Source organism: Neltuma alba, unplaced genomic scaffold (genome assembly GCF_004799145.2).
Source record: "Neltuma alba isolate B1F8T4 unplaced genomic scaffold, ASM479914v2 tig00012898_pilon, whole genome shotgun sequence".
NCBI classification, from domain to species: Eukaryota; Viridiplantae; Streptophyta; class Magnoliopsida; order Fabales; family Fabaceae; genus Neltuma; species Neltuma alba.
In genome coordinates this window covers 9,049-31,966 of record NW_021637269.1, presented here as the reverse complement: position 1 = coordinate 31,966, position 22,918 = coordinate 9,049, and the positions used below count along the sequence as shown (strand labels likewise).

The 22,918-nt window shown below is 37.9% G+C and overlaps 2 protein-coding genes across 2 annotated transcripts; both read right to left on the bottom strand.

Moving 5' to 3' along the window:
• Positions 1 to 1,154: 1,154 nt before the first annotated feature.
• On the bottom strand, positions 1,155 to 4,440 carry LOC114732288 (probable 1-deoxy-D-xylulose-5-phosphate synthase 2, chloroplastic). Its single transcript, XM_028919588.1, has 9 exons — positions 4,317 to 4,440; positions 4,050 to 4,220; positions 3,639 to 3,954; positions 3,252 to 3,523; positions 2,778 to 3,051; positions 2,365 to 2,672; positions 1,982 to 2,263; positions 1,528 to 1,812; positions 1,155 to 1,434 (listed from the first exon to the last, which is right to left on the bottom strand). Exons 1-9 carry the CDS (start codon positions 4,437 to 4,439, stop codon positions 1,276 to 1,278), a joined length of 2,190 nt encoding a protein of 729 aa, XP_028775421.1. The 5' UTR covers position 4,440; the 3' UTR covers positions 1,155 to 1,275.
• Positions 1,155 to 13,192, bottom strand: LOC114732289 (probable 1-deoxy-D-xylulose-5-phosphate synthase 2, chloroplastic). The gene is made up of 9 exons (XM_028919589.1): positions 13,053 to 13,192; positions 12,636 to 12,951; positions 12,267 to 12,538; positions 11,824 to 12,097; positions 11,411 to 11,718; positions 11,032 to 11,313; positions 10,579 to 10,863; positions 10,314 to 10,486; positions 1,155 to 1,261 (listed from the first exon to the last, which is right to left on the bottom strand). The coding sequence occupies exons 1-8, from the start codon at positions 13,071 to 13,073 to the stop codon at positions 10,328 to 10,330; spliced, it is 1,917 nt and encodes a 638-aa protein (XP_028775422.1). The 5' UTR covers positions 13,074 to 13,192; the 3' UTR covers positions 1,155 to 1,261; positions 10,314 to 10,327.
• Between the last annotated feature and the right edge of the window lie 9,726 nt (positions 13,193 to 22,918).

The following is a 22,918-nucleotide window of genomic DNA, read 5'->3' as shown; positions in this document are numbered from 1 at the left end:
TCTGGGATCCATTCAATGCTCACCTGTTGCTTTCGCCTACTCCGTCTTTCGCAGTCTATAACCCTATGCGTTGATGATTCCCACCACATGAGCCTTCACTCTCTCTCACTTTTTCTCTCTACGATAGCTTATTCATCCATAACCTTGGATTCCCTCTTCAATCTTTACACGCTTGCGCCTTCACTTTGTTCGATCTTTTCCTCCCACTTCTGTGCGTTTTCCTTAGACAATTTCCCTCCAAAACATCCCTTTCTAAAGTCCACTCCCATACCAACTGAGAGCCACGTCTGATCTTATCATCCCAACTCAGCCTCCATGTCAACTAACTTCAAGCATCTAACAATCAACGTGGGCCACTTCAACGGAAGTTGCATTTTTGCGTTGTTTTTGAATGACAATAGGTAATTTTGAACCAAAAAATTAACCATGGTGCCCAGTGCTCCTTTTGGGAATTACGATAGGTAAATTTACTCCTTAAACCTTTTTAATAATATGTCTGATTCTTAATATAAAAGCAAGTTGACTAATTTGAGTACATTAAGAAAACTAGTTAAGTTAGTTTTTAATAATAAATGTGTTATTTTTTTAAAAAAATATCCTTGCTAATTAAGTGTATTGGCTAGAACTATTACTATTATAAGGATTATCTTGAAAAAAAGGGATAAAAATGAAAGGTAAGATGGGTTGGGATCTTATGAAATGAGCTCTTATATTAACAACAGGAGGTAGTATTATGCTAATTTAGGTAATTTTTGAGGGATTTCACATTTTCATTTTCTTATTAGTCATTTTCCCAAAACAAAAACTGATTGGCGTCGGTGCTCAGCATGTTTATTTCCCTGACCTGAAATAAATATATATCATAAAAGTCAACTGTCATCGACACATTATTGCTCTTATGGAATTAAAGTTCCTGCGATTCATTTATATATCAAATTACATATATAATGTAGGGTGAATATTCAAAGGAGTATATAGCATTCCAAAAGTAGGATGTGTACATTTTTACCTTAGTTTCGGTCTAATAAAGTGATGAAATCGTATCTTTAAACTAGATTTTAATGACGCAGATATTTAAAAAAAAAAAAGATTGCAAAATTTTAATTAGTCAGCTTATATTTTATCTTTATGCATGGAACTCTAAAATAGAGCAGTTTAATAAAAATAATTATTTTTCTTTAATTTAAACCGTACAATGAGCATTTACAAGCTTAAGGAAGATGTATGATGTATCTAATTGAATCACATAATCACATCTCATGTTACACTAAAGTCTCACATTTGAGGACTAAATAGATAACGATTATCTGGTTTAATATTTGTTAAAGACAAAGCAGTAGCCACAATATGTTTTGAACTCAACCCTGCTACTTCAATCTGATCTGTCTGAGATCCATGGTTAATGTATCTGTCTGGTAGGGTCATAGCTCGCCACTGCAACAATTTAACAATCTCCTTTAATCGGAGTTACTGAATGAGAATGTGTGAAAAATAAAAGAAAAAAAGAAGATTGATTTATGGGAGTACCTTGAGATTTCCATCAAGGAGTCCATTCAAGCCTAGGAACTGAGAAACGTGAGAGCCAAATCCTCCGATGGATCCTTCTTCAACAGTGATAAGAACTTCATGCTCTCTAGCTAACTGCTTCATCAGTTCCCGATCCAAAGGCTTGCAGAATCTGGCATCAACCACGGTGGTTGAGATGCCTCGAGCTTCAAGTAACTTTGCTGCCTCCACACAGCTTTGAACCATGGTTCCATATCCCACAAGTGCCACCCTGCTTCCTTCCTTCAATACCCTTCCTTTCCCAACCTACATCCATTTCAAGTCTCCATCAGCACTAAATGATTGAGTTATGACTTTCACACATTCATCTTCAAGTCTCTCGGTTATGCTTTACGAGATGTAAAATCCCTTTCACATCTTTATCTCATGCAGCATAAAAATGCTTCTTCTTTTTTAAATTTAAGATAATCCGTACCTCTAGCGGGGTGCCTTTGTTGTTTGGTGGAAGCAGGGATCCTATGCCATTTCCTCTTGGGTACCTAAAAGAGCTAGGGCGGTCATCTATGGCCGCAGCCGTGGCTACCATGTGCATGAGCTCGGTTTCATCTGAAGGAGCCATGACCACCATGTTTGGCAGACAAGCCATGAAAGTCGTGTCAAAGGCTCCACAATGAGTTGGACCATCAGCACCCACAAGCCCAGCCCTATCTACTGCGAATCTCACTGGAAGCCTCTGAAGGTCCACATCATGTGCCACCTGCAAATTAAATTCACAAGTTAACAAAGTAATAAGAAGGACAAAATTATAAGAATTTGCAGCATCAATAGTCCTCTAAAAGTTTAGCATAATTTTGTCACCTGATCAAAACCCCTTTGCAAAAACGAAGAGTAAATTGCACAGAAAGGCTTGAGTCCTTCGGCAGCAAGGCCGGCAGCGAAGGTAACAGCATGCTGCTCTGCGATCCCCACATCGAAACACCTTTCAGGGAATTGCTTTTGGAATAAGTTGAGTCCAGTGCCTCCTCCCATTGCAGCATGGATGGCAACAATTCTGTCATCAGCCTCTGCTTCTGCTATTAGAGAATCTGCGAAGTACTGCGTGTAAGAACGTGTGCTTGGTTTGGACTTCATTTGCTTCCCTGACATGGGATCAAACTTCACAACACCTGCATATGTATAAATATAACAGTACCATGAAGCTCATTGTTTGAATTTGCGGGAACAAAGTTATATGCAGATAAACTTTTAGAGGCTAGGAAGCAACATAATACCATGCATCTTGTCTGGTGCTGCTTCCGCAGGAGCATAGCCTTTTCCTTTCTCAGTGATAACATGAATTAGAACAGGTCCTATGTCGGGCATGCCCTTGATTTTCTTCAGAACATGTACGAGGTCTCCTACGTTATGGCCGTCCACTGGACCAATATAGTACAGCCCAAGCTCCTCAAACAAGCAAGCGCCTGGACCACCCGCTATTCCTCTCATGTACGCATCCAATTTTGCCGCAAACTCGTGTGTCTGGCCTCCGATTTGCTTGGTAATTCCCTGTTATTTTTGTCGGCAAACATTAGTTGTAGAGCATAAAGCCCATCAGGACGCTCAAAGGTCTGTCGTCTCCCATCTAAAGCACGTGGTGAGCAGGGAGGGGAGTGTTATAAGGACCCACAACGTGTGAATCCCACTAGGTCCCACAGAAAATAAATGTGAATTTCTAAATAATATATATCATGCTGGCAGGGATATACCTTGGCAGCCTCACGCAGTTGATGGAAATTTCTGCTGGTTTGTAGTCTTGTGAGGGCTTTGCTTAGCGCGCCGACCGGAGGAACAGGGCCGTCGACGGTGGCGGTGGGAAGGGAGACTTGTTCATTATCATTTAAAATTATGATCATATTGGTATCAAGGAAACCGGCGTTGTTCATTGCCTCGTACGCTTGTCCCGCCGTCATTGCGCCGTCACCGATCACTGCAACCACTTGGTTCTCCTTCCCTATCAAGTCCCTCGCAACCGCCATCCCTGAATGACCCACAAAATATGCAGTTTATTATTAAAGAACATGCAACTGATAGTTATCCTGCACTCTGGTGTTAACGATTTTATATATATATATATATATATATATATTAGATACCTAAGGCGGCTGAAATACTAGTAGAACTGTGACCAACTCCAAAGGCATCGTGAACACTCTCTTCCCTCTTGGGGAATCCCGCGAGTCCACTGGTCTGTCGAATCGTATGCATGCTGGATCTTCTTCCAGTCAAAATCTTATGAGCGTACGCCTGATGACCGACGTCCCAAATGATCTTGTCTTGAGGAGTGCTGAAAACATGGTGGAGGGCGACGGTTAACTCCGCCACGCCGAGGCTTGAGCTCAAATGGCCTCCTGTCTTCGAGACTATGTGAACAATCTCTTCTCTCAGTTCATCGGCAAGCACACCGAGCTCCTGATTCCCACCGGATCGATCATGCTCAGTACAGTTCACAGATTGCAGAGGAATGAGGGTGATCTGGAATAATTAATGGCAAGAAGGACCTTTACCTGAAGAGATAGATTCTTCATGTGAATTGGGTGATTGATGGTGTCCAAGATGGGAGTAGAAGGTTTCTCTCCAGAGAAATTCAGAGGCTTCCCCAACTTGATTGATTCCAAGGGCTTCTCCTCCTCACCAACGGTGCCTCCTCCTGCAGCCATCATCGTCACTCTCTTCATCTGAAAATCAAACAGAAACAGAAAATGTAAGCCTCTGAGACTCCATTAACAACGCGGAAAATTGGTTTGAAATCATTGATCTCATCATAATCGTACCTTTTTGGGCCTAGTTGCAGAATAAACTTTGGTTGTTCGGATTGAAAGAGTAGGGGAAGAGGAGGTGTTATCCTGAGAATGGTGTATGGGAAGAAAACTAGTGCTGAGAAGAGAGGAAGCCATTGCTGAGTAGTTGAGATGAAGAGAATCAGTGGAAAGATAGTGCTTGAAGGTGCCGAGCGGAAGGCGGATATCTGTGGAATTTATAGAACTGAACCTTCGGCCTTTTGGCACTGTTCATGTTATGACCGCTTGACGGACGTCAGCAGTGAGACTTTGAATTTTCAATATGGAAAACTAAAATATCTAATGATCTTAGGGGGTGTTTGGCAAAACTAAAACTTAAGTTTCAGAATCACTTTTCTACAAAACAAGGTAACCTCCTCTACATATTTACTTCGTAATCCGTAAAAAACTTCTAAAACATAGTTTGATTTCTATCCAAACACCCCCTTAATATCCTTCTTTTTAATCCCTGCGAGAAATCCAGCATGTAGTTACCACACTCACACCCCGGACAAAGCTGAAATTAACTTTCCAATCTTTATGACATCAGCGTCATAGTGATCCCTGAGGCTCAGCACTGATTGTGACTGGTTAGGTACGAGATAGTAGTAATAAATTAATAATAGAGTCATGCTCATACCTCACTGCTGATATTGCGGGGCGTGTCCAAAATCATTATTTAAAAATTACTAAAGACAACTGCACGCGGCTTTAGGTCATACGATTCAGTTTACTTAATATAATAATAATAGGTGGATAAAAATCACATTTCGAATTTTTTATAAAAATAATCAGAAATGCTATATACTAAGAGTAATATTATAATAGTGTCAATAAGTATTAAATACTTTTTTTTTCCATATATGCTCGTATTTAAGGAGGAACAGTGAGAAAATAGAAATTAATGTTATGATGTTAGAATTTAGACTAATTGATGAGAGTAATATTAGAAATCACTTAAATGTTATGACAAATTTAATGCTCATAACTATTCCCAAAGTCCTATTTATAAGTTACTTCCAACATATTTTACACAAATAAAAAAAATTTTAAACTTTATTAACTCTCATTTAAAATTTAATGACTTTTTAACTTTATCTCTGTTTAATATATATTATGCCTCATGTAAACAGAGTCAATACAATAATAAATAAGATCAAAAAATATCTTCTCTCTCTGTCTTATAAATAGGATCTGAGAAATATTTATATTAGCATGTATGAATTAGTAAGTTGGTTCTTATAATAAGAATAAGAGAAAGTAGTAAGTTGGGAAACTAAGAGAAATGGGATGAGCAAACCAGAGAGTCATAGGCGAGTCCAGAGCTGAGGATTGAGTTATTGAAACAGGCTACAAATGAGATAAAAGATGAATTACTAAAATATTAATTTTTTTTGAAAATTAAAATATAAATTGGTCTCATGAAAAAAGTTTAATTTCTTTCTCTTTTTTTTCTCTGCGTACCTTGAAAATTTCAGCAATTCTATGAATTTTGGGTTGCTTAAAATTAAAGCCAGCATTCATTTCGGTTCCGATTCGTCAACATATGTCTTGAAGGTTAACTTTTGTATTTACAAGTGTCAGGCATAAAGAAGAAGATGGATTGAATTTGCCAGCCTGATCGATCATAACAGACATAAACATTTAATATTAAATATAGAATTATTTATATTTGAATACGCCTACATAATTATCACATGCGTTAATATTCTCACGGTCACAGTACTTATACTTATAATCAGCCTCTTAAATTAAACTTTATAATGATAACGAGGATATCGTTTAGTTGAATAAAAAAGGGTCACGTCGAAGTTATAGAATGCTTTTAATCACCTTCTTAATTAATCAATCAATCTGTTCATCATCTGTATGTGAATAAAAAATTTATGAATGATTAAGTGATTGTGTGAAGAGAGAGAAATAATACGAATGTACGTAGAAGGAGAATGAATATAGAAGGAAGGTGTGAAGTGAGTACGTGGCAAGTGGGGAGTGATCATTTATGTGGTTAGTGCTGAAATTGCGAAACGTGGAACACGCCAAACGCAAATTAATTAAGAAAATTTTTTTGTATGGATCTAGAGTGCCACCTCACTTGTGAACTGGTCAATCACAACTCATCAACTCAAGAGTATTTTAATCTTTTTTTTTTTTTTGGGCACTCAAGAGTATTTTAATCTGATGTGCCAATTTTTATGCAGGGCAAAAATAGAGAAATAGATAAATAAAACAATTCACTAAAAAAAAAAAAAAAAAAAACCACGCACGCCCTGTTAATTTTTCCCCCTTCCCGTGCTGCCATTCCTCCATCTCCCCCAACCCCCATTTTGCCGCCTGGTTGTTTTCATCATTGAGAGAGAACAATTGCTTGCAGTGGGCACCGGAATTCCATTTCAATTTGTGTTTGAGCTTTTAAAACTACGAATTTTAAATGGCAGTAAGAACCCAGCTCTGTTCGATGAACTCGTTAAAGGCCAAAGCCCCAATAATCTACAAAAATAAATGTAATTAAGAATGGGAGATATTGATTTGACAGGTACAAGCCATTCTGTTGATTCGCACAACAAGTGGGTGGAATCAAAAGGCTTATGAAATATCTAGAGGATGGTTCTTGTCCCTTGTAAGTCCAAAGCTTGAACTATACATATTTGGATAAGTATTGATGAGTAACCAATCAAAACCAAGGTGAGGAGATAGATGACTTCGACGTCATGGACTTTTCACTGCCGAAGACGATGAGGTGAAGTTGGGCTAGGGCAGGTTGAACGCTTTTAGAGAACCAGATATCTGCCAATTCCTGAGGAGGTTTTTTTTTTTTTGGTTGCGATTAAGAGCTTTATTTTGAAAATAAAATTCGAATTGCTTGAGATGAGTTAGGCTGCCAAACTAAGATCATAATGAGTTGAGTTGTTATGATTTGGACCACAAATGAAGTAGCACTCCAGGTTCATACAAGAACTTCTCATTAATTAATCTCTCCATGGTTCTATATATAAATTTTAAATAACTGAATCATGTTTAATGAACTAGTAATTAAATTAGTAAAAAATAATAAACAGGTTAGAAATGAATTTTTTCCCTCTAAATTTGCTCTTATTTATAAAGAGAGTAAATGAGAGGCAATAAATAAAAAAAATGATGAAAGATAACATATGCAAGTAATATTAATGAGAGAGATTATTAAATACGGTCAACTAAGGGTAAAATAGAAAAAAAAAATGCTCAGGAAAACTAAAACATAAAACTTATATTTTGGACCAAACTCATCTTTAAAAATCAAGTTTATATTTTTAACCAGGCCCATCTCTAAAAATAAAGTTTATATATAGACGGGGAGGGAGTAGGTGAAAGAAACAATTGTTGTTTGTGTGGGTGAGAATTACGATATCCAGACAAAATAATATGAGAGATCACAATCCTAAACGTGATAAACAATATTTTGCACGTCTTCATCGTCCCACTGGGACCTGTCTATCATGTGCGAACAATTATTAATATCTCTGAATGTATTACTACCTCCTGTTTTAAATATAAGAGCTAGTTGATTAATTTGAGTAGATAAAAAACATAAATTAAGTTAGTTATTTGTAATAAATAAGCGTTGTTTTTTCCTAAAATATCATTATTAATTAAGTGTATTCGTTAGAAATACTATTATTAAAAGGATTACCTTGAGAAAAAAATACATAAATATGAGAGATAAAGTAGAGTAACATCTTATATTTAGAACTAAAACAAAAATCAAATAAGATCTTATATTAAGGATCAGAGGTAGTATATAATTTCAGTTCTACATAAATACTTAACCACATTACTTACGTACGTACTCCTCTAATTTTATACATTCACGGAAAATTTCTTTAAAAGATACTTGAATTACCCATATTTCAATTTGGGTTGTTAAACTTAATCAGGTCACATGATCCAAATTAGGATTTCATTAGAAATTTTATCAATTTGCGTTAATGCCTTTGAGTTATTGGACAAAGGAAAATCAATTTTCTATTACTTATTGTGAATTGCGAATAAAAATATATGAACTATGAAACTTAACTTGTTAATTTTTAAAGTCGACTTGTGCTTGAGTTCAAAAATGTTTATTGCAAAAGTTTTGTTGCGAATGGAAACTTATGAGTGGCAGAATTTAACGTGTTAATTTCTAAGAATGTCTTGTTCTACTATTAAGGTGTCTTATACTTAAAGTTATAATATAAAGTAGTTATTTTGAAAGTTTTGTTGAGAATGAGAACTTATGAATTGCGGATGAAAATTTTAAACTGAGAAATTTAACTTGTTAATTTTTGAAGTTGTCTTGTACCTAAATTTTATTGCAAAAGTTTTGTGACGAAAGAAAACTTGTAAAATGTGAAAGTTAACATCCTAATTTTTGGGATGTCTTGTGTTTGAACTACAAGATGGTTATTGCAAAACACTTGAAATTCATAATTCTATGCCAAGCTAAACAAATGACCATGTAAGGGTATACTTTTTTCAATCTATTTCTTTGAAAATCAAACATGAAAATCTACTTCAGAAGATATTATGCACCTGAATTTAATGAACTTCAAAATTCAGAAGACAATAGAAATTAATTGATCCTAAAATAAGAATATTGTAATCAAATAAAATTATTACAGCAAACCCAAAAACCGATGCAATAAAGTTAGTCAATCTCCACAGTGAAATGGACGAAGGGAAACTCTCAGCGGATAGAATGGAGGTCGAAGAAGAATGAAGAAAAGTTTGAAAACGATAAACCCCTCCCACCAACCACCATTGTTGTCTTCTTTTTCCTTAGCAAGCACCCCCTTCAACCTTTGCCTTCTTCTCCAGCAAGCACTTGAAACTTTGAAGCGAGGATTGATTCAAGTGGGGAAGGATTCCGTTAAACCAATTAGAATTGATGAGGCTAGGAAAAATCAATCAGTTGGATATTTAACTGGACAGGCAGGACAGATTCGAGGTTGTTGTGGAGGAGAAAAGAGAGTTTTTTTTTTTTGGGGTTGGGGGGGGGGGGGAGGAGATCGTAATAGAGAAAGAGAATGGAAGGGGAAATTTGAGTAACCAGAGAATAGAGGAGACATATAGTACTATAGGGCAGTAAAATCGGACCTTAGCTTCAATGAGTATTATGAGCATGCGAGTTAGGAGTGTTGACGGGTGGGATGAGATGTTTTTTGTCCCGTATCCATCCCGAACCGGAGAGGGCAAAATCGGGATGAGATAAACATATCCTTTCTTTTCTTTTTTTTTGAAAAAAAATTTGTTTATTTTTTAATTTCAAATTAAGAATTATTTTAAAAAATAAAAATTAGGAAAAAACCTATAAGAAGAAAAAAGATAAAAAAATTAGTTAAAAATTGACAAAAAGGAAACGGTATTTGTATTCTCAAGAGACAAAATATAAACAAACTTAAAATACTTGTGAAAAAGAACATGATGAAAAGAACATAACCAAAATAATAATTACTAATTTTATTATCATAATATTATTATAGTATTAAATAAAATAAATTTATAAAAATTTAAAAGGAAGATAATATATCACACGTCTCGAGACAATTGTGTTTTACTCCAAAATAACTGGGACGAGAACAGGATAGTTCAACACTTCTAACCTAAGTAATGGATATATTGAAAGAGCCAAAATTAGGTTAGGTGCATTTTACCTCAGTGTCGGTCTAATCAGTCAAGTGATGTAATGGAATCTCTAAACTTGAATAGATTTAAACAAACGCTGCAATGTTGTGCCTACTGTTAAAAGGACGCAAACCAACAGTCTTTATAATTTCATTCTTCACATTTATAGTTGGTTCTAATGAAAAGTTAATAGAAAATTAAAATGTAAAATATTTGACAAATTGATCAAAAGTTATAATGGAGCGTTAAAATAGAATGGTTTAAGAAAAAAAAAATTATTTCATTTCCATAGTTTACATCCAGTATTTACAAGCTGAAAGGAGACGTATGCTCAAATGTATCACATCTCATCTTATGCTACAGTCTCACATACGAAGATTAAACAGATAACGATTATCAGGTTGAGTATTTGTTAAAGACAAAGCAGTAGCCGCAATATGTTTTGAACTCAATCCTGCTACTTCAATCTGATCTGTCTGAGATCCGTGGTCAATGTATCTGTCTGGTAGTGTCATGGCTCGCCACTGCAACAATTTAACAATCTCCTTTAATCGGAGTTATTGAATGAGAAACGTGAAAAAGAAAAGGAAAAAGGAAGATTGATTTATGGGAGTACCTTGAGATTTCCATCGAGGAGTCCATTCAAGCCTAGGAACTGAGAAACGTGAGAGCCAAATCCTCCGATGGATCCTTCTTCAACAGTGATAAGAACTTCATGCTCTCTAGCTAACTGCTTCATCAGTTCCCGATCCAAAGGCTTGCAGAATCTGGCATCAACCACGGTAGCTGAGATGCCTCGAGCTTCAAGCAACTTTGCTGCCTCCATACAGCTTTGAACCATGGTTCCATATCCCACAAGCGCCACCCTGCTTCCTTCCTTCAATACCCTTCCTTTCCCAACCTACATCCATTTCAAGTCTCCATCAGCACTAAATGATTGAGTTATGACTTTCACACATTCATCTTCAAGTCTCTCGGTTATGCTTTACGAGATGTAAAATCTCTTTCACATCTTTATCTCATGCAGCATAAAAATGCTTCGTTTTTTTAAATTTAAGATAATCCGTACCTCTAGCGGGGTGCCTTTGTTGTTTGGTGGAAGCAGGGATCCTATGCCATTTCCTCTTGGGTACCTAAAACAGCTAGGGCGGTCATCTATGGCCGCAGCCGTGGCTACCATGTGCATGAGCTCGGTTTCATCTGAAGGAGCCATGACCACCATGTTTGGCAGACAAGCCATGAAAGTCGTGTCAAAGGCTCCACAATGAGTTGGGCCATCAGCACCCACAAGCCCAGCCCTATCTACTGCGAATCTCACTGGAAGCCTCTGAAGGTCCACATCATGTGCCGCCTGCAAATTAAAGTCACAAGTCAACAAAGTGATGACAGGACAAAAATATAAGAATCTGCGGCATCAATCCTATAAAAGTTTAGCATAATTTTGTCACCTGATCAAAACCCCTCTGCAAAAACGAAGAGTAAATTGCACAGAAAGGCTTGAGTCCTTCGGCAGCAAGGCCGGCAGCGAAGGTAACAGCATGCTGCTCTGCGATCCCCACATCGAAACACCTTTCAGGGAATTGCTTTTGGAATAAGTTGAGTCCAGTGCCTCCTCCCATTGCAGCATGGATGGCAACAATTCTGTCATCGGCCTCTGCTTCTGCTATTAGAGAATCTGCGAAGTACTGGGTGTAAGGACGTGTGCTTGTTTTGGACTTCATTTGCTTCCCTGACTTGGGATCAAACTTCACAACACCTGCATACATATAAATATAACAGTACCATGAAGCTTATTGTTTGAATTTGCTGAGACAAAGTTATATGCAGATAAACTTTTAGAGGCTAGGACGCAACACAATACCATGCATCTTGTCTGGTGCTGCTTCCGCAGGAGCATAGCCTTTTCCTTTCTCAGTGATAACATGAATTAGAACAGGTCCTATGTCAGGCGTGCCCTTGATTTTCTTCAGAACATGCACGAGGTCTCCTACATTATGGCCGTCCACTGGACCGATATAATACAGCCCAAGCTCCTCAAACAAGCAAGCGCCTGAACCACCCGCTATTCCTCTCATATACGTATCCAATTTTGCCGCAAACTCGTGTGTTTGGCCTCCGATTTGCTTGGTAACTCCCTGTTATTTTTGTCGGCAAACATTAGTTGTAGAGCATAAATCCTATGAGGACGCTCAAAGGTCGGTCGTCTCCTATCCAAGCACGTGGTAAACAGGGAGGGGCGTGTGATAAAGACTCACAACATGTGTGGATCCCACTGGCTCCCAGGAAAGAAATGTGTGGATATACCTTGGCAGCCTCACGCAGCTGATGGAACTTTCTACTGGTTTGTAGTCTTGTGAGTGCTTTGCTTAGAGCGCCGACCGGAGGGGCTGCACCGTCGACGGTGGCGGTGGGAAGGGATACTTGTTCATTGTCATTCAAGATTATGATCATATTGGTATCAAGGAAACCGGCGTTGTTCATTGCCTCGTAAGCTTGGCCCGCCGTCATTGCGCCGTCACCTATCACTGCAACCACTTGGTTCTCCTTCCCCATCAAGTCCCTCGCAACCGCCATCCCTGAATTACCCCCAAAATATACAGTTTATGATTAATAAGATCACGCAAATGATAGTTATGAGTCTTATTAACGATTATATATGAAAAGTGTTTATACCTAAGGCGGCGGAAATACTAGTAGAACTGTGACCAACTCCAAAGGCATCGTGAACACTCTCTTCCCTCTTGGGGAATCCTGCGAGTCCACCGGTTTGTCGAATGGTATGCATGCTTGATCTTCTTCCAGTCAAAATCTTATGAGCGTACGCCTGATGTCCGACGTCCCAAATGATCTTGTCTTGAGGAGTGCTGAAAACATGGTGGAGAGCGACGGTTAACTCCGCCACGCCGAGGCTTGAGCTCAAATGGCCTCCTGTCTTCGAGACTGTGTGAACAATCTCTTCTCTCAGTTCATCGGCAAGCTCACCGAGCTCCTGATTCCCACCGGATCGATCATGTTCAGTACAGTTCACATATCGCAGAGAAATGAGCTAGAGTGCGATGTGGAATAATTAGTGGCAGAATTGACATTTACCTGAAGGGATAGATTCTTCATGTGAATTGGGTAATTGATGGTGTCCAAGATCGGAGTAGAAGGTTTCTCTCCAGAGAAATTCAGAGGCTTCCTCAACTTGATTGATTCCAAAGGTTTCTCTTCCTCACCAACGGGCCCTCCTCCTGCTGCCATCATCGTCGCTTTCTTCCTCTGAAAATCAAACAGAAACAAAAAATGTTAGCGTCTGACTCCATTAACAACGCGGAAAATTGGCTTGAAATCATTGATCTCATCACATACCCTTTGTGGGTTAGTTGCAGAATAAACTCTGGTTGTTCGGATTGAAAGAGTAGGGGAGGAGGAGGTGTTATCCTGAGAATGGTGTAGGGGAAGAAAACTAGTGCTGATAAGAGAGCAAGCCATTGTTGAGTAGTTGCGATAAAGAGAATGAGCAGAAAGGAGGAGGAGAAGAAGAAGACCGGAAAGATGGTGCTTGAAGGTGCTGAGCAGAAGGCGGATATCTGTGGAATTTATAGAACTCAATTTTCGGTTTTTTGGCACTATTCATGTTATGACCGTTTGACTGACGTCAGCAGTGAGACTTTGAATTTTCAATATCGAGAACTAAAATATTTAATTACCACACCCTCACCCCCCAAGACAATGCTTAAAGTTACTCTGCAATCTCTATGACATCAGCGTGATACTTATCTAGAGCTGCACATGGGTAGGGTTGAGCTGGACATGGCCCTAGCCAGATACCCTTTTTTTTTTTTTTGAGTAGAAACTGAAATCTCTTCTTAGAAGATCAACTTACAAATACAAGATCTAACCTCCTAGCTCAACATCCGCTCCAGAAATTCCCGGTAGAGGTTGGTCCAGGAAGCAATAGACATCATCCATATCATGAGAAGTTCTGGCTAAAAAATCAGCTAATCCTATATGTTCCCTGCTAGTGTAACTAAGACTAACCTGCCAGTCTCGATGGAGCAATAATCTAGTATCATCAATCAAATCTTTAAAAGGATAATCGACATTGCATCCTCTCAAGATCAGATTGATTGCCTCTATACAGTCAAATTTAACAATTATTTTCTTGAGATTCTTAGACCAACAAACATTTAAGCCATACAAGATTGCAAACACTTCCGCCAAGGCTGAGGGAACTGAGACAGTCTTGCATTGAAAACCACATAACCAGCTCCCTTCTTTATTTCGGAGGACCCCTCCACACACGCTTCTTCCATCCCGAAGAACTAATCCATCCACCTCCAAGTAAGCACATTCCCCATTGTTAGTATTGACCTCTGGAGGTATCTGTTTGTTGTTGCTGAAGAAGGTACATCTTTCCACTAGTTCCTTGTCCAAACTGGCTCTGAAGAAGCTATCATTAGCAGTAGTCTATAAGATGGCCTGTGATGGATTGAAAAGTTTCTCACATCTTGATACCCAAATGTCCTAGCAGATGTAACCAAATAAATATTTCTATTGAAGCTTCTTAGTGTGCTCTTTTCCAGCTTCTGTTTTAAATTCCACCTGATCCATCTCTCTCCCTACATGTTTATGAAGTCTTCCCACATTGAATCATCTACTACTGATTTCCAACAATCTATAGCATTGATACAATCCCTGATCATATGCATGGCATCTTCCCTGTTGCGACAGTTAAATGGACATGATGGTTCCTCTAGCATCCCTCTGTGCGCTCTCATCTCTGCTGTGTGCACTCGGTTGTGAGCTAGTAACCAGAGGAAGGTTTTAATTTTCTCCGGTCTTGGCCATTGCCATATGAGTCACCACACGCTATCCGCCCGTTCTTGTGTACCTGCAAGGATAAAACGATATGCAAACCTAACAGAAAAAAGACCATCCGTGGATGGTTTCCAGAAAATTTTATCCTCCCCTCTCTGCTCACGGGGTGGGTGAGCACGAGTAATTTGATCAATGATATCATGAGGGAACTAGACATTGAGTTTTCTTCTATCCCAGTCTCCCTATTCCATTAGATAATCCACCACTTTATCATCTCTATTAATAAATGGTTCTCTTCCTGGAATATAATGAATTAGTGGAGCATTTATTTCTGACCAGTTCTCAAACCAAAAGGAGGTATTCCTTCCATTCCCTATCTTCTTAGCCAGCCCCTGTTTAAATTTCATCCAAACGTTGCTGATCGCTTTCTAAGTGAGGGATGAGTTTTGCCGCTTTTCCACCTTCGGTATTATATCTGTCCCGCACCCATATCTTGCTCATAGTACTCTAACCCACAAGGCTTCTTTGTCTTGAATCATTTTCCAGCACAGCTTCATTATGAAAGCTTCATTCTGGGCTTTCAGATTTTTTATTCCCAGTCCCCCTTCATTCTTTTCCTCTGTAATTTGGTCCCAAGCCACCAAATAGAGCTTCTTTTTATTTTCCTTATCTCCCCAGAGAAAACCTCTGCTCATCTTCTCTATTTCGTTCAGCAAGCATTTAGGCAGTGAAATGGTTTGCATATGATAAGAGGGAATTGTACTAATAATTGTTTTGATCAGAGTGGCTCGACCTGGAAGGGTAAGCATTTTCTTTTTACACCCTGAAAGTTTGCCCACTATCTTCTCTAAAACTGGTGCAAAAAGGGCGAAGGAGGCCCTCCTGTGAACAAGGGGAATTCCCAAGTATTTCCCTACATCTCCTGTCAATCCAACTCCTATTATTTGGCTCAGCTGGCTCACTCTGGAATAATGAACATTTCTTGAGAAGCACATTTTCGTCTTAGTTCTATTCATTTTTTGACCCGAAACTGTGCAGAAATTTTCAATACATTCCAGCATTACTTCTACCTATTTAGTGGAGGCTTGCCCGAAGAGGATAAGGTCATCAGCAAAGAATAGGTGTGATATGGGAGGCCCACCTGAGTTTAGGTAGATAGGTGTCCACTCCCCTTCTTCTATAGCATCATGAATAATGTGATTAAGTCTTTCCATGCAAAGTGTGAAGATATAAGGGGATATGGGGTCCCCTTGCCTTATGCCCCTTGATGGGGAAAATTCTTCTGATTCCTCCCCATTCCACATGACTTTGAAGGAAGGGGTGGTAATGCACATCATGATTAACGTACACATCTTTTCCTCTAATCCCACTTTCCTTAAAGTGTCATGGATGAAGTTCCATTCTAGCCGGTCATAAGCTTTTTCAAGGTCCACTTTCACCACCAGCCAGCCTTTCCTACCTTTTTTAGCTTTCATCGCATGGATCACCTCTTGAGCTACGATGATATTGTCACTGCTTTATCTCCCTACTATGAAACTACATTGATGGTTACCCACTACTTTTCCCATAATAGACCTCAGCCTCTTGCTAATAACCTTTGTAATCATCTTGTAACTCACATTACATAGGGATATTGGCCTGAAATCTTTTATGCAGCTTGGAGTCTCCTATTTGGGAATGAGAATCAGATTTGTTTTGTTTAGAAGGTGTATTCTGTGAGGATTAGTGAACATATTCTTGACCATTTGGCAGATGTGATTCCCTAGGATGTTCTAGAATTCCTGGTATAGAAATGCTTGTATACCATCCGGACCTAGAGCTTTAAAGGCACCCATATCAAAAACTGCTGCTTTTATCTCTTCATTATCCACTTCCTTTTCCAACCATCTTTTATCCATATCCGAAATAGGAGGAAAGGATGAAGATGTTTGGAGATTTCTGGCCGTGTCTTCATTGCTGGTGAAGAGGGTTTTATAGAAGGTAAGAGCTATCTGTTTCAGTTGCTGTTGATTAAACACCCACTCTCCATTGGAATCTTGCAGCCCATCAATTCGGTTCTTTCTTCTTCTTGTCAAGGTAGAGGCGTGGAAAAAATTGCTATTTCTGTCTCCCCACTTAAGCCAATTGCACCTTGACTTTTGATACCAAAGAGTTTTCTTGAGCTATTACCTTATTGTACTCCTTCCAAAGCTCCTTCTCTGTTTGTATCAGGAATTGGTTGTCCCTTCTACTTCGGGCCCTATCAATCCCCTCTATTCTCCTCATAAGGTTTTTCTTCTTCCTCGGTAAATTCCCTATTTTTCCTTTGTTCCATTCCTCAGCTTGTTTTGTAAAGTTTTCAACATTGTCATTCCAATCCTTATGAGCCCATGAATTTCTGATGATCTCTGAGAAGTCCTCCTCTAAACACCAACCTGCTTGGCATTTGAAAGCTGGTTTTCTTGTTTTCCTAGGCTGTTTATGAGCATTCCTTACCAATAGGGGACGATGATCTGACCCAAACTTGGGTAAATGATACACCTTCGCAAAAGGGAAGATCTGAATCCACCTTTTGTTAGTGAATGCCCAGTCAATTTTCTCCTTCATTCCATTTCTCTCCCAAGTAAAGTGGTCTCCAACAGTGTCCATTTGCAAGAGTTGGGTCTTAAAGATACATTCATTAAACTTTCTCATGGAAGCAACATTGTGGCATTTACTTCCTATTTTATCTTCCATATTTAGATAGGAGTTAAAGTCCCCAATCACTAACCAAGGTCCCTGTATAGATTTGCTCAAGCTCTCTAAATCTTCCTAGAGAAACTTTCGAAGGGCGTGGTTGGGTTCAGCATAAACACTGGTTAGCAATAAAGAGGTGCCATCGTTCTTTCTAGTTACCTTGACGTGGAGGAGTTGAGTAGTAGATTGAACATACTCAATTGTGAGTTCTTCCTCATTCCACAGCATCCAAATTCCTCCTGCATATCCAGTAGCCTCAAGTCGAATCCAATTGTTGAAGCCAAGACGCCTAATCATTGTATCAGCTTTCGTACCACTTACTCTTGTTTCGAAGAGTATAAGAATTTGCACCTCACGACCCCTAACTAAGTCTTTAACTCTAATAGGGAAAGACTTGGAGGTAGCGCCTCTATAATTCCATGCTATTAAATTCATAATAGTGACACGAGGAGAAATGGGATAAGGCGGCCTACTGTCTCGCAGTCCCACCATCTTCCATGATTCCACCTCCACTTTCCTCTCCAACTGCTTCAGAAGTTTCATACCAATAATCATGGTTTTCAGTTGCTTCTTCCTCAAACTCCAACTGTCGAGATATTTGAACTATATCTGGTGGATCTCTAGGTTGAGGCATTAAGTGTTCCTTCAAATTTACATTTAATAGTTCTCGGTGGTCTCTTGAGGAAACAGGTGACATATCATGAAAAGTGGCTGGGAGTGACTGGGGTATGTTTGTTCCTTGCCTAATACTCACATTTGGGCCCTCTCCAGTAATCGACCCAATGATCAACTTATGGGCTCTAGATACTTGCTTTCTTTTAAGGATAGGTGAGATAATCTTGGGCCGTTGGTGATTTCCTCTTTTGACTCCAATGGCCTTTTTCTCTTTCCCACTATTTCTCATTGTTGGTTTGGGCTTCAAAATGTTTCGTTAGGGTTTTTGGTGGGACCCATCTCCTTTTTTCCTTCCACTATAACCTCTGGTCTTTCCCTTTCTGTCATAAGGTCGTCTGCGTCCTGCATCTACTTAGCCGTCCTGCTACTCTCTCCTTCTTCCATAATGGTATGCTCACTGGCCAGCTTTTTCCCTACATTTTTTAACTTATCATCTATCTTAGAGGCCTTCTCAGTTTTCCTCCTCTATTCTATCATGCCAGGTCTGTTTTTACGTGCTGGTAAGTTGTCTGTTGATTTGACCGTTCCCTCTTGTTCCTTAAGAATGTCAAAATGTGACCCTGGAGCATTGGTAGGCTCTTTCCCTTTTTTGTGAATGCCTATTCCCCCTTTAGCTTGATTGCCCCTGTCTGTTTCACCCTTTTGAGTTTTTGATCATAAAGTGTGTTTTGCTTTCATCCATGTTCCGTACTCTTCCTCTAACGTCACCCCTGGCATGCTAAACAAGGCTTGCTTGTCGTCTTCCTTCAGCTCCGGCATCGACTCCTTGTTTTCCGGCAGGTTTTGTTTTCCTTCTTTAGGCTCTGTTCGTCTCTCCATGTTCAGAGGACAGATTTCCAGCTTGTGACCATATCTTCCACACTTAAAGCAAATTTCTTCTAGCCCCTATACTCTACTGTGAACATTCTCTTTCGAAGCATAAATCTCGATTGCAACTTCCTGTTCAGATCTATTTCTACACTTACTCTGGCGAACTTCCCTCTTTCCACCGTAGCCATATTCCTCGTGTTACACTACGCTAAGGTGTTCATATCCACTTTCAGCGACTTTCTGATCAGATTACCCCGCTCCCACATGCACTCCTCCGAATACATGTGCATCAGTAATGTAGGGACTCTTACCCAAATAGCAACTTTGTGAACCCTATTGCAGTAGGGGTTGAAGTTAGGACTCCAACGTTGCACTACCAAATAATGCCCTTGAATAAGCCAGGGTCCATCGAATAGCAATCTTCGATTTAGTTCTAGATTATCAGTGCGAAACACAAAATAATTGTTTGGAAGATCAATGAGTTTGAATTTGTTTGTTCTCAGTAGCCATCCTACTCTGTCTTTCATTACCTGCAGGCTTGTTGTCTTGCCTAACACGGTTAGAATTAGAGCATTTTTCCAGGGTCTGCACAGCTCTTTCAGTCTCTCATCGCTGATATTGAGTCTAGGTAGGCTTCCTAAGAGTTCCTTTTCTGCTTCTATCAGTAGAGGGGCTGATTCCTCTTCCTCTCTCAACCATTGTATCATCAGTCCATCAAGGTCTCTGTCTTCACAGTGCTGTGTCTCGCCTCCCATTAGTTTCTCCTTGTAGGATATAGGAGATTTAAAAGTTCCTTTCTCCTCTCGCTGCTTCCCGGTCTCGTTCTGTTCCCCTTCCCTGTCTAAATTCTTGTTTCCTTTCTCTTTCCTCCCTGCAGCGTCTTCACCATCGAGGTCTTGCTCCTCCATGTGGATATCTCCATCCATCTTCTTTATGTTTCTTCCCATCAGGTCATCCTCTTCTTTCGATTTCTTGCCATTTTCCGACATCTGAACCTCATCGCTCACCGTCGAGTTCTCGTGCCCACCGCTCTTCTCTCTACTTTTCTCACTCATCTCTCTGAGCGTTTCCTTTTCAAGTTGAAAACTTATTCAAAGTCCAGATACCCAATTTGAAAGATGGGCAAGCTGTGTTTTGCAACCCGTTGTCTGGCCCTACCTGGTAAAAGCCCTAACTATTTTGGGCTGGGTAAGGGTAGTCTTTTCTGTCAAATTTAATAACAACTTGCCCGTATCATATGTAAAAAAAAAATTTAATTATCATGTTTTGAGACAAGTGAGAGAGAAAAATACTAATCACGAATAACTCAATCACTCATATATATATTATATAAGACTTATATAGTCTTGTTCTTCAGCTTTCGATTTCTTATAAGAGGTAAAAAAAATTTAATAATTAAAATATTTAATAATTGATCTAATTTTGTAGTTTATTCATAGAGTTGATGATTCTTATAGTTATGTGAAAGCACAAGATTTGAAAGGGTTTTTATTTTATTTTTTGTTTTAAAAAATTGGAGGTAAGAGGAAAAGAAGGAAATTTAACTTGGAGTAATTTAGCATATTTAATCTTATATTTTGATAGTTGGTTCTTTTATATAATTATAATTTTTATGTTCTTTTCATTTTTTTTCTAATTTTAACTAATTTTTTTAGCCAAAATAAAGGGAATACCTGCTTAAAATAATATTACATTATATATAATTATATATTTTTTCGGAGCAGGACAGTATACCTTGCCCATGGCCCTGCCCTACCCATGAATCTACCCGGCTAAAAAATACCCATTTTTATTGAGCAGCCTTTTGTTGGGCTGGGCATGACACTTTTTTTGTGGACTTGGACAGGTTTATTAGGCATGCGTGTCTCATGAACACCCCTATAGTTATCCATGAGGATCAGCACTGATTGTGACAGGTTACGTAAGAGATAATAATAATAAATTTATAGTAGAGTCATACTCATGCCTCCTTGCCAATGTTGCCGGGCGTGTCCAAAATCATTATTCAAAAATGAGTTTATTTATTATAATAATAGGTGGATAAAAATCACATTTAGAATTTTTAATAACAATAATCAGAAATACTATATATTAAGAGTAATAATATAATAATTTCAATAAGTATTAAATATATATTTTTTCATATATGCCCATATCCAATGAGGATAAGAAAAAAAAAATAGAAATTAATATTATGATGTTAGAATTCAGACTAATTATTGAGGATAATATACCCCTCTGATCCTATTTATAAGGTATTTCCAGCATATTTCATACAGAACAAGAAAAATTTTAAAATGCATTAGCTCTTCATTGAAATATAACAAATTTTCAATTTTACCCTTATTTAATATATATATATATCTTTCAAGAAAAAATAACTATCTAAACCATAATAAATAAAGGACAAAATAGTACATTGACGCTGAAATTTAATAAAGAGCGTCTTATATATAGGACAAAAAAACATTCTCTCTCTACCTTATAAATAGGACCAGAGTAGGAAAAAATCTCTTAAATGTTATGACAAATTTAATGTGTATGAATTAATTAGTGAGTTCTTTTAATAAAGATAAGAGGAAGTAGTAAGTTTTTTGGTCAAAAAGAGGAAGTAGTTAGTCGGGTAACTAGGAGATACAGGGTGAGCAAACTAAAGTGTCATAGGTGAGTCGAGTTGATCATTGAGTTATAAAAACTGGGTTACAAGTGAATTAAAAAAATAAAGAACTAAAAAATTAATTTTTTTGAAAATTATAATATAAATCGGTCTCATGACCAAAGTTTTGCTCCTTTGATCTTATTTATAGGGCAAAAAGAAAAGATATTTTTTGGTCTTATTTATAAAGCACTGAGAAAAATTTTTTGTATGGATCTACAATTTTATTCTTCATTTATTATTGTGTTGATTTTCTTTACATGAGTATAATATATATTAAATAGGAATAAAGTTAAAAAAATTATTGAATTTTAAATGAAAGTTAATGAAATTTAAAGTTTTTCATCTGTATAGAACATGTTGAAAATGACTTAAAAAAAGAGTAAGGAAGTATTTCTTTTTTTCCTGCTCACCTTGAAAATTCCGGCAATTCTTTGAATTTTGGGTTGCTGAAAAGTCAGCATTCACTACCATCTGTCCTGTTTATAAGACCTCTAGTCAGTAAACAAAATCTTATAAATAAGACTGGAGATAGTGTTTCAGTTCCGAATTCGTCAGCGTATGTCTCGAAGGTCAACTTTTGTACTTGGAAGTATCAGGCACGAAGAAGACGATGGATTGGATTTGCCAACCTGACCATAAAAGACATAAACATTTAATATTAAATATACAATTATTTATATTTGAATATGCCTACATAATTATCATATGCATTAACATTCTCACGGTCACAATATATTTAATTATACTTACAATCAGCCTCTCAAATTAAACTTTATGATAACGAGGATATCGTTTAGGTGAATAAAAAAGGGTCACGAATTAAGTTAACGTTATAGAATGCTTTTAATCACCTTCTTAATTAATTAATTTCTTCATCATCTCTGTATGTGAATAAAAAATTTATGGATGATTAAGTGACTGAGTGTAGAAGAGAAATAATATGAACATACGCAGGAGGAGAATGAATATAGAACGAAGGTGCGTGCGAAGTGAGTACGTGGCAAGTGGGCACTGATCATTTATATGATAAGTGTTGAAATTGGGAAACGTGGAACACGCCTAATGCAAGCCATATTAGACGTACCATATTTTCTCCCAATTTTAAATTTGATATTTATATATTTTTTTTCTCTTAATTAAATCTTTAATTTTACTCTATTAACATCACTAACTCTTGAATAGAGACTAATAATAGTAATCGAATAAAGTTATAAAAACTAATGTTACTGAAAAAGTAAAATTAAGTGATTTAATTAAGTGAAAACAAACGCATAGTATCACGTTAAAAATTAAA